This window comes from Anser brachyrhynchus (assembly GCF_964034855.1).
Source record: "Anser brachyrhynchus genome assembly, chromosome: 5".
Lineage (NCBI taxonomy): Eukaryota > Metazoa > Chordata > Aves > Anseriformes > Anatidae > Anser > Anser brachyrhynchus.
Window position 1 is genome coordinate 57,803,960 of NC_137699.1, and position 15,732 is coordinate 57,819,691.

Sequence of the window (15,732 nt, forward strand, 5' to 3'; positions counted from 1 at the left end):
TACTTTAATTATTGTTCTAAACACAGAACACCTGCATGCACTCTTTTGTATTGCATATACACATACTAAGAAGGTAGACAAACACAGAAAAGATAGATATGCCCCCAAGTTCTATGTATGCAAAGTTCCTAGGAATAAAGAGCATTTTAAACTTAACCCTTTTAAATAACATTAGCTGCTGGTAGCACTGCAGTCTTCTTCATTTATGAAAAGGCAAGTGCCCACAAAACCAGTTCAAGCTAATGAGACAGGATGTCTTGCCCTAGGAAGAGGAGACGCCCATGCTCAACCTCTGTTTCATTCCTAAGGGAGCACAGAGATTAGGGCACCGTTTTTCTAAATTCTCTTCAACTCTTACCAATCCTACCCAACCAAATCCTACTAACTCTAGAGCTAGCTGTGCAGTACCAGCCACATTTGAAAGACGCACAGGCAAAGGCTTAGCTGGCCCACAGTGATGGCAACAAGTGACTGACCAAACATTCGTACAGTTCCAAACAAGATGCATGATTTTCCTCCAGCAGTACTTGCTCTGAGCTCAGATCTGAAGGATCTGAAAGGAAGAAATGTCTAGGTTTTATTGTGTAGCTGACATAGCAATACATCAGGTCACTTTAAACTTCTATTTGATTGTAGATTGCCTCACAGTGATGGAAGTTTCAGGAATTCTGGAAGACGGCATAATATGCTTGTGCTGCCCTTCATTTCAGCACCAACTGAACACCAGCTCAAATTTCAATTTCTATGCATGCTAAAAAGGCTGGCTGAGAACATGAAACACCTTGCTTTCAACACCACAGGTAGCTGCTCACCTTGCCTTACATCCTTCTCAATTATTTGCACCAGGACACTGCAGATATAACCAAAGCTCTATCCATATCCCACTGTTCTCCATATGAAAGTAGTCTGACCGGACAAGGAAGAGTTCCCTCTACAAGAGAGGGCACAAATTCTTTCAGAGATCAACACACAGGATTTGAAGAAAGGATTAAACAGGGATTCTTCACACAGACATGCACATGTAGTTACACATACATAGGAACACCAGCGTCTAATTTATAAACATGTTCCTGAAACAAATGCTTGGTTCACATTCCAGTAGCAGCACTGAATCTTCTGAACACTATCTTGTAGCTACAGAAAATCTTAATCACACACTCAGCACCAACCACTATGCTGTATTTAGTTACTATTAAAAACCATCTGCTTACAGCAGCAAATAGATACAGCATACAACAGTATAGTAAGTCTACAATTCAAGGTACCTATTTGAATATGAGGTATCCTGAAGTCCATCAATCCCACTGTAACAAAATAACACCAGAACTCCAATATCTGATCATATTTTTCAAGTTAATGTATAGTGGAGTAGATCTGATATAGCTTTATGTTATTACAGATCAGAAAAAAACAAATTAGCAGGCCTTTCGAAGGAGAGCTTTGAGCACACAGAACTTGTGAAAGCAGGCACTTGTCAATTAAGAGTGCTTCTCCATTTTTTTCCTTCTCCCCTCACCAATACAGATCTGGAAGCTATGAAAGGGAGATCATCTCAAGTCCTCAAATTTATTTCATTGTTGACCCTTAATTACTTCTCTGGGGTAGCAACGTTACAGCTTTCTTCATACAGATGAGTGTCCACAGAAAAAAGAATGAAGCAATATAAAGACAATCAAAATTAAAATACTATTTAAAGACAATATTATATTAACTATTTTAAGTTTATTTTGCTAGTTCAAACCAGGATTCATAACTCAAAAATGCATACCAGCAATTCTCGGTTTCTTTAGCAGTTTCATTTGCCACCAGTTCTTCTGCCGTTCTGTCCAGATCCCTTGGCAAGCTAAAGTTTTGCAGACTACCATGTCTTGAAAGTCCATCCCAAGGACTTGGGGACATACAAATTATCACTGACAGCAGGCTGCCACAAGTCAGACAATCTCCCGCCAGTTAAAGCTTATTTTATTTACCTTCCAGTTGCAGTGATCTGGGAGTGGATATGAACAGCTACTGATGTTCACCATGTTCTTCTCTTAAAGCCCGGTGACAGTTATGTTCCAACAGTCCACAGTTACGTAAGTCAGTGACATAGCACTTAGGAAAAAGAGGTATTTGAATTCTGGGAATTAACCTCTTAAGAACTGCCACCAGCTACGTTTGAGCAACCGTTTCACCTTTTATCTCTTAGAAAGCAAGAGGAGATGTGAAGTAACTAAAAGCCACACAACCCTGAAGTTCGCCATTAAGCTGTGGTGACATCAGAACACACTCAAGGAACACTAAGTAACTGAAAGCCAACATTTAGCATGCAAGTCTGAACATTTCAGTTTCTCTACTTCTTTCGCTTCCCCACTTTCTAATAAGAGAAATCGCTGGTCTCTGTGGATCAACCAGGGACACAACATTCAGTTCAAAGGTCTTAAATACAACGCTACAACACTTTGGGCCTATATGTAAATATACGGTTTAAGCAACAGGTTTATAAACACAGGAGGTGCTATCAACCTCTCGTTGTGTAGAACAAGAGTCATTAACAGAGGCTTGTAGATGGCTGTACTTGGTCATAACAGTCCAAGTGAACACGGTCTGACTTCTAGGCTTGGCTGATTGCACGCAGCCAGTTACAGTAAGCTCCATGACATACCGTAAGGAAAATCACATTGTTTTTAAACATAAAAGATTAGAACTATCAAAACCACAACAAAAAAGACTTTGTACAAGGTGCAAGAGCAAGGAACAGCCACTGAAATCTATAAGCAGTAGCACAGGTTACCAAAACAGTACTGTTAAAATTGTCTTCAGCCAGTAGAAAGAACAGCAAATGGTACCCAAAATTACACATCCTGTTGAACTTCTACTTCAACCTTTATTGGAGTAGATCAATAATTAAGCTTCTTATGTATTTCTCAACTTACTGCCTGCCTAAAGCACATGTCAGTCAAGCCTTCCAAGCATCAACAAGCCACGTAATTAGAACTTAAGTTCTCCAGCTAGAAGCTTGGACTTTTAACTTTAAAAACGTAGGCTGTTTTAAGATAGACATTTCAACTTTACAGTATTATAAACAGAATTACACGTACTCAGAAAAAAAGACCAAAATGATTACACTTTGTGTTTTAAGTTAACAGCCAGCTCATCCAGTATTTCACTACAATTTGCACATACTGCTTCAGGAGTACTGAAAGCTAACATTTGCTACTATTCGTAGGATACTGCATCAATATTAATACTGCCTACTCATCAAAAGCCTGGAAATGTTAAGTTTATCCAATTCCAACTTTAGATGCTTCTTTACTTAAACTGGTATGTTCAGAGTACTAGAAAGCACAGAGTAGGCTAGAGAACTAGTGGGCTACCTGGAAATAGAAGCAGCACTGCAAGAAACATTTAAGTGTAGTAATAATCAAATAACGTACTGAACAAAAAACATCAGAAGACATCCTGCTGGGAACAAGATATATACAATCAGGACTTTCAAGCCCGAAGCAGGATGTAAACAGATTGCAGTTTATGTACTAATACTCCAGTCTTATCTCAGATTTAAAAAAACTTCAGAGAATGAGCACCTGTGCATCTGTCCAAGGGGCATTTAATTGGTTACTCAAGGACTATTAGGCTGTTCCTTAGCAACCTCTGCAAGCTCTAATCAAGTAAGACTAAGATTGTCATTTAGCCTTCAAATGCCATGCCCCTTCCACCTAATATAGCATTTTAACTGCTGCTGAGGAGCACACAGTGATTTCAACCACAGATAAAATCCACGCTATGTTTTTCAGCTGAGAGTTACCAGGAGATCTTCATTTAAAATATGCTTTTAAACTTAGTCAGTATCCAAAACAGCAATCAATAAAATAAATCGTTTTTCCTCCTCTTTATACACAGCAATAGCTAACTACAATTCTCAAAAATCACCTTGGAGATAAAGTTTAGTAAATGAGCACAAGCTATAGCTCAACTACCAAGCAACGTTTTATAATGGTAAACCATTCCCCGAATATAATTACAGGAGAAGAGTTTAATATCTAAAGCAGCAGTAGACACATTTAAGGTAAATAGTAAGCATTTATCTCTCAGAGAGGTGGTATTTAAGTCTTTGGAGATGCTGAAATGCATCTATTGTGCTGCACACAAAGGATTTCTCCAAACATCATTGAACAGAACTCTAGCTACCAGAGCCAAAGGAATCTGAATAATTAGGAAAATAAGAGTAACTTAACCGTTCAGTCCTGGACCACCTTCATTGCTCTTCCTCATCAATGCACATACTATAGTTTCCATTCAAGATTACTTGTAAAGTTTTACATACAGTTTTTCCTTAGATAGTAAGCAAAGGCACCCAGTATCCATGACTGAACCAGTAAGAGCCACTTCTCCCTGGCTCAAGGTGATCCACCAGAGAGCCACTGTAAACCCTACAGCCACACGTGCTCCTTCAGCTCTCCCTGGGTGTACAGCAGAGGAAGGCAGTGGCTCCACTACACCATACTGGTGGAAGTTCAGCAGGTGCCCAACACAACCTAGCACAGATGGACCCAGTCATACACACAGGTTCGCTCCCCAGCCTTGGGGACAGCAAGGGAAGGTGCTGGGGTGGTCAGATTACACGCCGACCTGCCACTCGTATGACAGCAAAACACACCGTACAAAAGCCACCAACATGACAGCACTGCTGATGATCACCTCTAGCCAAAGGCTGACCAAGTTTAGATACCTACTAACCCAGAGCCGGAGCAGCTTTCTGGCAAGAAGCCCAACAAAGGCGTATCAGAGTGCTGCAGAGGAAGAGAATGGCAGAGTTACTGCCAAGGAGCCACAGCAACCACCTTTGAATGTCTGGATAAACATGAAGAGGCCAGAAGCAATGTCAGTATACCCTTATTCTCCACTCCTTGGACTAGCTCCTCTCCTTTCAAACCACTTTTCACAAGCTACTCCCAGCTCAGGGGATTACTAGCAGCTGGAATCAGAGTGGCCCACGGGAAAGTAAATCCATGTGCTAGCAGGAGTGGGCCTCCCTTCTCAGCCTCTTCAGTAGGCCGAGCAGCTCTGAACCACAGCAAGCAACGCAAACAGGACCCACACAGAGTTGACAAAACATCAGCCTTGTTTTCAGAAGAGAAGGGAGGGAAGGTTTTGGGCACAGAGTAATCTAAAGCTTCTGCAGATGACTAAGTGCATGATGTGATTATAGCTGCTTTATGAACTTAATAGTTTCTAAAGTATGTTCGTTGCATGTATTTCAGAGCCCACACTTGCACAAACCAACACAGAGGAAAAACAAGTGAAGGAGTCAGACTACACAGAAAGGGTAAGTTCCATTCATCTCACCTCCACAGTGACTGTGGTGGTGCTCAAAAAAAAGAGGGGCCAGAGAGCCACCAGCCTTCAGGGATACCAACAAGTGAGAAAACTCATCTACCTTACATCTGTCTTTAACACAATCCCTCCCATTCAAGAAAGACTTCGTGGCAAGTCATTAATAACAGATTAAAAATGCACTAAACCATTTTTGGCGCTTTTTACATTCAGAAAATGTAGGTGTTTCACATCATTTACAGTTTGACAGAAGCTTAATTTTTCACTGCTGCTGTGCTGGCAGCCACTGAACTCTAGCAGTATTAACTCAAATTGAGCTGGACTCGTGCAGGGAATACAGGCAGTAGCATCAGACCCAGAAGTTAGGTTTTACAATACAAGGCTTCTCGAAACCTAAACCAACAGATTTCCTTGAACTTCACTGGATCTCTCAGAAAGTCTACAACACGATGGGTCCTCAGCTCAAATAGGCCAAATATCACAAGTCCGATATAAACACATTCAACTACAGTTTCACCCCCAGCCACTTATGTTAAAGACAAACCAGATCACTTAAGATTAAAACTGCATATACTCACATCTATAGCAGACCTTTAATATAGTGTTTTTTTTTTTGTTTTTTTTTTTTGAGAAAACAGGAGTTGGAACATCTTCGAACAGCCCAAAGCCAGAGCTACAGAGCCCCCGTCATGTTGTGGGGGATGAAACATACACCATTTCTACCTCACCCTCTTCTCCACCTCACATCCTCTGGCAAAAGGTAATCCTGACTACTTTAACACCTATTCCATTTTCAGTTGGAGCTGTAATGCCCACACCAGCTGTATGCCTGGAAGAGCAGCGTTTCACCGAGAGGCTGGCCGGAGCACCTTCCGGAATAAAGATCAGAGAGCTGACAAGAGGTGTCTAAGCACAGCTCTCAGCGTCTGGGAGGGAAGGTTATTTGTCTGCAAGTTTTGAATTCAGCCTCAGTGTTTCTTATAAATAAGCAAGTGTTTATCTAAGGAAGCTTTCAATGAGTATAAATAGAAGTGTTCTTTTTTCCGATCTGGCCATCTCTGTGACATTCAAGAAACCCCCAGAACTTTAAGGCATACAGGCTTAAGCAGTAACCAGAATATCATCCTCTAGGGTGCATTTATTTCAAAGACATAAGAAATTCTAGATTCAGTAACATCAACGTATGAAAGATTAAGAGTGCAAAGAACATTTCTGCTTAAAATTAGAAGACAGATTTTCTATAGTTACATGAAACTTAAGTCTTTAGGCTTTCTATTCTGGGCAAGCTGCAAATAGTTGCTGGCACACGCAGCATGCCAATAATAAATCCCTTTTTCAAAGAGTGGTTCTGAAGTGCTCACCATTAAGGCCTTGATTCGTTTTTAGAGGTGACACCTGCAGCTGCTACTGAAGTCAACTGGAGTTGTCACTACCCAGCATTGCTACAGCCAGTCTCTAAAACACCGCCCAATTATATCTTCATTTAAGACAGAGCACTGCAAAACCTGCAAGCTATTCTTTGCATTTGCATAACCCAAACCTGAAGGGATATTGTTATATAATAAATCATCCCCTCATCACACTTATTTCCAATCAAAAAAGCTTAAGTCAAATAGGATACTGAGCAGCTGAAAGCATATGATTCCCTGACCTGCTTCTCCAAGACTGAGGAAACAGGAAATATGGATTCAGAAAGTCTGCATTTTCTGATCCACAGCATTATTTGTCCCTGGATCACATGAAGCAGATAACGGCTTTATGCTCACAAGGACTGCAGGTGCTTCTGTTAGCACAAGGAACAGTTTGCCGTGCCAGTTACCACAGCAGTCCCTGAGCCTATTGACAAGACAATCTGGCAGCGAGTAACCAAGCAGCAAGTTCAGGAGGGGGGAAAAAAAAAAAAAAGGATAGATATAAAAAAAGATTTGTGCTATCAGCACAGACTTCCATTTGGGAAAAGAGCTAGGCTACTGGCAAATAAGACATTAATAATTCATGTAATTCGTCAATACATACAGCTATCTACTACATTATTTTTCCATGCTGACTTCCTCTGTTAATGAGGGGTGATAATGCACTTGCATCCCACATCATTATACCAGATGGATTTTACATTTTGGCATAAGGTGATGCTCTCACTTCTTATTCCCTGCCCTCGATTCTTGCTTGGGACTGTGCTTGCATATGCTTATTTAAAAACAAAGTTTCAACAGAGCAAAGAGCAATTATTTAGACGCAAAGGTTGCTGAGTATCACTTTAGATACTTTACTTGTGAAATGCTGATCATTTTCATGAGAAGTGTTACATTTCTTTGGTAAACCGCATCCAAGTACCTTTTTGAGTTGTAAATGGTCTAATTTTAGCCTGCCTAATTTAAGCACATCTGTCACAATGGGTCATCATTCAAGGCGACAGAGTGCACATCTACCCTACCAGGGAGCATGGAGTAACCTAATCCAGGATGTTTTCATTATGAAGCCTCGAGATCCTGATCTTGGGTAGTGATGTCTCTGTTAAGACAGAAGGTAGACCAAGCGTAACTCTACCAGCCAAACAAAAACATACAAGCACATTTCCTACAGTCAGACTACCTAGCTCCCTGCAGGCATCAAGGATCTAGATAACATGCTTCAAGGCTAAATGCCTCCCAGGGCCTCGCTACTTCCAAAATATACACAAGTTTTCAAATTAGGATTGAAGAGTACTTGATCCAGAAGATCATACTCAAGTAGACACCATCTAAAAATGCCAAACAGAGCACTGGACCCATTAAGCAATAAAAGCTGCAAGGTCAAATATTCTTGCTTAGGTTTTGGCAGGGGAGGGGGAGCGGTTGCTTTCTAAGAAATCCGACATTTACTGCTGCAGCCAAGTTATCCTTTCAGCAGCTTTACATATTCAATGGTTCATACTCCAGTTTATGTTTTCGCTCAAGACTGAACACTTCCAGGCATTTGGATGAGACTCACATGCGGATTGCACGTGGATGAAATCCACGCAGGCTAGATATTAAATTTAGACACTTTCGTGTATTTTTACCTGAAAATTAACAGCACTTTAGAAATTTACAGCTGTTATAATCACACTCTAAATAGGAAAAACTTAATATCAGCACTTACAAAAACAACAAATGAGCTGCCTAAATTCCAGTGGGGAAGGTAGCCTTACCAGAGCAAGTTGTGAGGACCCCCTGAACCTCCCGTACCCCTTCCTCGGATAGGTGAAGGGTCCTAACTAAGCACCTGTTGAGTGTCAAGGAGAAAGAAATGAAACTGCTTTTTTTTCCAGATACTTATCTCCAAGTCCCTGAACTCTGAAGTTCACCTGTGGAGTTCAGAGCACAGAGTACTCATGCATACACGGCACTGTCAGTCACACCAGACTAGCAAGAACAGGGGGGCTGAGGGGAGATAATTATGCATATTGTTGTACATGATTTCAACATCCATGACTAGTCAGAACAATTCTTCTATATGACTAATTAACTGAAGTAATGAATGCCATACCAATATTTATGGTGCAGGAAAAGCTGTGAATTCCCTGAGGGAACGAACAGGGTGGAGAAAAAAACCACACACACACAACTCCATTTCATGCCGTCTTGAAAAGATGTATTAAAAATGGTTCCACACAATGCACCCAACAGAAAGCCTGCACCTTTAAAACATCATCTTCAGGAGCTGTCTAAGTAATCTCTCATTTATTTAACCAAAATTTAAATTTTGCTAATATCCTGTTATCGATAACTACTGCTGTTAGGTGTTTCTAACTTGGTAAAAAGGAGGCACTTGAAGGTTCGGTGTCTGAATAAATGGTGTCTGAATTTCTTGCCATAAAAAATGCTTAATAATGCATCTAAGCTGTGTAAGCGATCAGAATTTATTCTTCAAAGCTATTTGAACCCTTCTGTCTTCTTTCTTTTAAAATTACACACACTTTAATTGCATCATCTGTTTGTTCACAATCTCAAAAGAGCATTAAGCTGCAAGTTTTACAGCAGGAGGCAAAGAAAAAAATGTGAGGTAGGTGGGTGAAGACGACAGCTGTATTGTTCTAGCTGTTCCTCAACCTCTCCCACTGCCAGATTTCTGTGGATGATGTATCCCAAGGTAGCAATTTTAAGAACTTTTTGGCAATATCCCAAGCTCCTCTTGCAAATCAGAGATCAGACTAATGATATTAAAAAAAGACAGGAAATAGGAATAAGCTGGATAACCTCTGTATCAAACAGGAGAAGTCACTGAAGTCCAGCACTGCAGCTTTACAGAAGAAACACTTGTCTTTTTGAGTAAAATGCCTTACATTTTTTCCATGTATAACTAAAAAAATAAAAAAGGCAAAAAACAGATATTTAAGACAGCAGATGCATTACAGCTACTGTTAGTTTAGGACGATGTCCTATCAAATAGACATCAAGAAAACCTCCCTCAAGTGATGTGCACATTACTATATGAGCATCCTTAAGTGAAGGAGCTATCACCCAGGCGAGTTTCGTAAGAAGTTCACATATACTAATGCTGCTTTTCATCAGGGCAGGATTCTTCAGTCTTAGAAAAAAATACTTTAAGTCCTTTGGCTACTGTGCACCAAAGCTAATTTGTTTCATAAGCGAAGAACACACTTTTATGAAAAGACTACATCCATACTGCTGTCTCATTTGGGTACAAAGATCTAAGAATAATTTTGAAATTGCCCCAGAAGTTGAAACATAACCCAGGAACCCCATTTACTTTCAGAAAGTTGTTAAACTAGCATTACTGTTAAGCCTCTTCTTGCAGAGTCTATATGGCTTACGTACAATTGTGACAAAGATGCTGCATTCCCCATCAGACTGAACATCCACAATTCGAGAAAATACAACCTATAGGAGGGACTTCTTTCTTTAAGTGCCTCTGCAGAGCGCGATACGCGGACTGCTTTTAAAAGTACAACTACTCCACAGCTTATTTTTAGAATCAAGGGTGGGCAGGGAGAGTATTCAGTAAACCTTCCAGAAATCAGCCAGCCACCCACTAGACTGCAGTGGCACTGTTTAAATAAATTACAGGCTGGTTTGCAACAGCTGCAAACAGCAGAACGACAGTCAAAGACTTCAACTCCTGTAAAACGCTAGGGGCAATAATACCAGAAACAACGGCAGACATGGTATTGTAAGATAGAGACACTGGGGTAATCTACCTGCAAGAGGGAGGTCAAACGGGCCTTTCTTAGGACCCAATGAGCACAGAACAACAATATCCGGCAGCTGCAAGGTAGGAATGTGCTTATTCCAACAGCGTAAAAAAACAAAGACGGCTGGGCTTAGGGACCTGCACTGTAAGGATTATCAAACTCTCCTCTTGTTTCAAGTAGCAATACTAGAAACCAGCAAATTAGAAGTGTGACTTCAGCTGCCGCTACTTCCTCGTGCAGATAACATATAAAGTTTGAGGTGCTAATGTTACTGAAATCTCCTACTTAAAAGAGGAGTTTATGATTTCACCAAGCCCGTATTACACGGTCAACAAAGGAGAAAGAATTTTAATTTTCCCTTTGATCTTATAACTTAAGAGCAGAGTTCCAAACACCCTGTTTTCTTTATGGTATTGACTATACCTGTTAACAGCAACCTTTCTTATTCCAACAGGCCTCTGGACAAACAAAGGCAATGAAAACACTCCAACTTGGCAATGAGAACACAGAACATCTGTGCAGAGCAATTAATAGTTTGTACAGATTTATTCACCATCTAATTTGAGCAAAACCCCAACCTCTGCATAGGGGTGGTTAATGTGAGGTGCGTGAGCATCAGGGCAGAGGGTCCCTGGTAGCGCAGCAAGTTTTAAATGTCTGTAGTGGAACGGTTTCCTTTCCAGAACGAAACACAAGTGAGCAGTTTCCCCACCCGGACGGTTCCTAGCAGTAATTTTCAAGATAACGAAGATCCTGCAGGCTGCTCACCTTGACAAACCGCTGCGGGCCATCCCATTTACTGGCCACCAGGTGCCCAACACGATCTGTGGGTACCGGGGCCAGGATAACTCACCAGAATAACCCCGATATCACCGTGATAACTTATCTCCCTGCCCAGCTGGGGCACCTCACCATCAATCCCCACACCTCAGCACTCCACCACCTGCCCCACTCAGAATGGCTACAGGCAGCAGCTGTGCTGCCCCAGGGGCCACCTACGTGTCCCGGGGGGCCCTACCTACCCCCGGGGGGGTGTCCCTATCCACCTCTGAGGCAGGGGGCACACAGCCCGGACCCCCCCAGCCCTCCCACGCCGTGCCCCTCGCCCGCTCCACGCCCACGCGTGGGGCGCAGGGGGCTGAGCCCCGTGAGGAGATGGCGGGCGGGGAGAGCACCGGGACCCCACTCAGCGCTGGGGGGGGCGGCTTTCACCCTCCCCTCCTTCCCCAGCCCTCTGTACGGCGGCTGCCAGCCCCCCTCAGGGGACAGCCGCCGTGTGTCCCCCCCACACACAGGTGCCCCCCCACCACCCCGGGGCGGCGGCGGCGCCTCCCGCCCCTCCCATCCCCGCTCCAACGGCGGCCACGGGGGCGGGCGCGGCTCCACCACCACGAGCAGCGGCAGCAGCACCAGCAGTACCAGCAGCACCAGCAGTAACAGCAGCGCCCCGGGAGGGGCGGCCGCTCGCGCGCCCTTCGCGAGCCGCGGCACGCGCCCCGCGCCCCCACCTGCGCCGCCCTCCGGCGCCCCCTGCCGGGGGCAGCGCCGCGCTCCGACCCGCCTGTATTATTGCCATTATTATATCATTTTTAATTAATTTTTCGTGCTGTCCGCCCCCACCACCACCACCACACTTGCTCGGGGATCCCGTCAAGCGGTACCCGGTGCCCCCGTCCCCGCCCACTCCCCCCGGGTACGGAGCGCGTCCCGCCAACCTGCTGCCCCCGAGCCTCGCTGCGATAGCAATAAAAAAATAATTAGGATTAATTATAACGGGGGGGGAGAGGCGGCGACCTACCGGCCACGCGAACTGGAAGGGGATAACGATCCTGCCCGTCTCGGGGGTCCTGCCTTGATGGGAGTACTTGTTGCCGTTCAAATAAAAAATATTTCCACCGAGCACGGGGGTAGATCCGAATCCGTAGTTGCAGGGTCCGACGGGGGTGATCTTGGCCTGGTATTCCTTGAGGCAGACCTTCACGTAAGTGTCGCACTCGTCCCGGGTGCAGCCCTGGTTCTGGGGGCTCTTCACGCCGTCGCAGCACTCCCCGTTGAGCAACTCTCCGTTTACATTCCGCACCGAGTTAAGCTGCAGCTCGAAATAGCCCGTGGAGCGGGACACCTAAAAATAAAAATTAAAAAAAAAAAAAAAATCAAAGGGAGGGGAGACGGGCACCCGGAGGGAAGGAAGGGGGGGGGGGGGGGAAACCCTCCGAGCAGCACCGCGGTGCTGGTACACGAGGAGGAGGAGGACAAGAAGGGGGCACGGAGCCCCGGGGCGCCCCCCCCGCGCCCCCCTACCTGCACGCAGGCGGCGAGGAGCAGCGCCAGGCCGAGCGCGGGGGCCGGGGGCCGGCGGCCGGCGCCCCCCATGCCTGCAGCTCCGCGGGGCCGCCTCACAGGAGCCCGCCGAGCCCACCGGCCACGGACCGGCGGCCGCTCGCGGCATGGGCGGCGGGGGAGCCGCCCGCAGCGCGCCGGGGGGCGCAGGGCATGGGCTGCCGGCGGGGCCGCCCGGAGCGCTCCGCTGCCTCTGCCTCCGCCGCCGCCGCTCCGCTCGCCCTCTGTGCGCCTCGGCTCCGCGGACACCCAACAAGTAGGTGCCGGAGTGACAGCTTCATTACCCATTCGCCGCCGCGGCCGCCGCCTTCATATTAATGAGGGGGACGGGCCCGGCCCCGCGGCCGAGCGGGTGGGGCCAGCGCCGCTCCCGGGGCGGCTCTGAAAGGGCGGTGGGGGGCAGCCGCCCCGCCCCGCCGTACCCTGCGGCGCCGCGCCGTGCCGTGCCCTGCTCTGCCCCGCCGCCAGCGGGGGCTCCACGCGTGTGTGCGCACCCACGGGGGGCGTGCGTGCCCGGGGAGCGGCGTGCGCAGTCGTGGGGGGGGCACTTGTGTGATATATGCAGCCATAGGGGGGCACGCGTGTGGGTACGTGCACACGCAGGCGGCAAGGAGGTGTGTGTGCGCTGGAGGAGCAGCGATCAGGGTGGGAGCGCGATGTAGGGGTACGCACAAGGGGGGGGTCACCCGTGGGATGCTGTGTGCACGCTCGTGGGTGCAGCAGCTGGGAGAGCCTACAGCCACGAGGAGTGTGGGTAGGGGCAATTGGTGCGTGGAAGTGTCGTGGTGGAGGAGCACACAGGGTGGGATCGTCTACAGCTGTGGAGGAGCGCGTGGGGTGGGAGCACCTGTGGCTGCACGGAGGAGTGGGAGCAGGCACAGCCACGGAGGAGCACACGTGGTGCGTGCACCCACACTCGTGTAGAAGCCCAAAGGGCGTGCACGGCCACGCAGGAGCGCTTGTAGAGCCCCCTGTGACATGTGCGGTACGCAGAGCAGATGGCCAAGTGGTGGGATCTTGTCCTCCTCCTCCAGTGGTGGCTCAAGCAGCTAGGAGAGTAAGCGAGCAGAGATTTCTCCTTTAGTTTAAGCACCCTGTGATTTTGATCCCTGCTGACAACTATGAAAGCTATACATCCAGACAACTGCATGCTATGGATACGCTATCAAAGCCCAGATCCGCATTTAGGACCTCGCTTTTCCTTCTGTTCCTCTCCCTCCCCCCTCTCCCCATTTTAACTCCTTAGCACCGATCATCCACCGGCGCGGACAATCGGAGAACAAACAGCTCAGAAATCAAAGGGCTGTCATGTTCCCCTGCGCGGAAAACCTTTCACGGAGCCTCCCCCTGCCTTTTCAGCGCCCCGGCTGCCCCCCGTCCCTCCAGCAGCCAGCCGGCACGCTGCTCCTCTGCTATTCATGGCCAGCGTGCAGCTGCAGCTACTCTCCTAGGCTGACACAGCAGCAGCTGCTACGTGTGTGCCAGCTGGCTAGCCGCTCGCCGAAATCCTCTTGTCCGCCCCGCTCCCCTTGCTTTCCTGCTTCCCCACCTACGGACCTGCGTCTCCTTTCCCACCCACGTCTCCGCTCGCCACAAGCTGCTGCAGTTTCCTATCACCCCCCTGTCCTGAGCCTACCCCCTGGCTGTCCTTACTCACCTCGCTTGCTCTCCGAGAAGCATCCTCTACTTTCCCTCTTATCCCTCCTGAACTCAAACAGGAGCTCTCTGAAGTGGAGCAGCAAATATTGCTTCTAATTATTTTGTGTGTCCCCGCTTTGAAACTGTGCCTCCCAACACAACTGTGTTCAAGCGTTTTTCTGGTTAAGATCACCTCTTGGATAACCACCTTTGGAAGAAGGCGAGGGGAGCTGAGGGAGGACCAGTGCGCTGGTTTGATGGGATATTTTAAAGTTGCTTCGTTTTGCTAATCAGAAACTCTGCTGGGCCCTTACCATGCCCAGCTGCACCGTTTACTGGCTTGCAAATGGACAGGCAAAGTCTATTTAGTTTTAATTACTTTTTCTGGTGGCTGAAGGGAAGGAGTTTCTTAGACTCGCTTTCTGCCTAATGATTATTTTGCGATGGATGGCAGCCAAAATATTTTGCAAGACAGGTATTTTGTTTGCATGTATCATCATAAACAAACATAAAACCTCATAATCTGCGTTCAGCGTTATGCGGTCAATATGCCTCTGGAGGAAGACATATTTTTATCACCAAGCTAAGCAAATGTAATACAGAAGAAAGATGATCCAGGAGTTACAGCATATGCTCAGGCTCTACAGAGCAAAGCTCGGTTACCTGCTGTATCACAGAATTTCTTTGTTACCTTGAGCACGCTGCATGGTCTTTTTGTCCGTTGGTTGTGCCTTTGTAAGTATGCTACAGTTCTCAAAAACTATGGTGCCATTTTATTTTATTTTATTTTCTTGCAAGAACCTGACTTCAGGGGAGCAAAGAGGAGGGTGCAGCTATTTCCAGGCACTTTCTCTTTCTGCTTAGGGAAACGTTCATTTCATCCTCCTTGCTGCTGCAGCCCCATTTTCAGCCTGAACTCCTCAGCTCTCTGCTGGGGTTATTGTTATTTCCCAAGTGCCATGCGCTTCGGCAGGTATGCGAAGCTGCTTCATTATAGTTATGCACAGATAGTGATGGTTTTAAGGAAATGCAGCAAAAACATTTCTTAATATGAGAACTTTGAGCTCGTAGGTGAGGCCAGCTGCCAGATGAGAAGGTGAGCTCTGAGCCGGGCTGGGAGCCATCCCCTGTAGTGGGGCATCCCCTGTAGCAGGGCATCCCCTGCCGCCTGGCTCCTGCCCGCTGCTCCACGCAGGTCAACACATTTCGAGGCACTTTTCTTTCTCTCCCTCCCCACCAAAACGAGGGTTACCAAGATCCATCTC

General features: G+C 46.5%; 1 protein-coding gene across 3 annotated transcripts in view; it reads right to left on the bottom strand.

Moving 5' to 3' along the window:
• The window catches only part of JAG2 (jagged canonical Notch ligand 2), a 68,394-nt gene extending 55,235 nt beyond the window's left edge, over positions 1-13,159 (bottom strand). For 2 of the 3 annotated variants that reach the window (XM_080593027.1, XM_080593028.1), the window contains exons 1-2: positions 12,791-13,159; positions 12,288-12,611 (exon numbers count right to left, since the gene is read on the bottom strand). In XM_080593027.1, coding sequence (XP_080449153.1) covers positions 12,288-12,611; positions 12,791-13,117 — 651 coding nt within the window. In that variant the 5' untranslated portion in view covers positions 13,118-13,159. The remainder of the gene's footprint in view (positions 1-12,287; positions 12,612-12,790) is intronic. The other variant, XM_080593026.1, reaches the window with a different exon arrangement.
• Positions 13,160-15,732: the final 2,573 nt, after the last annotated feature.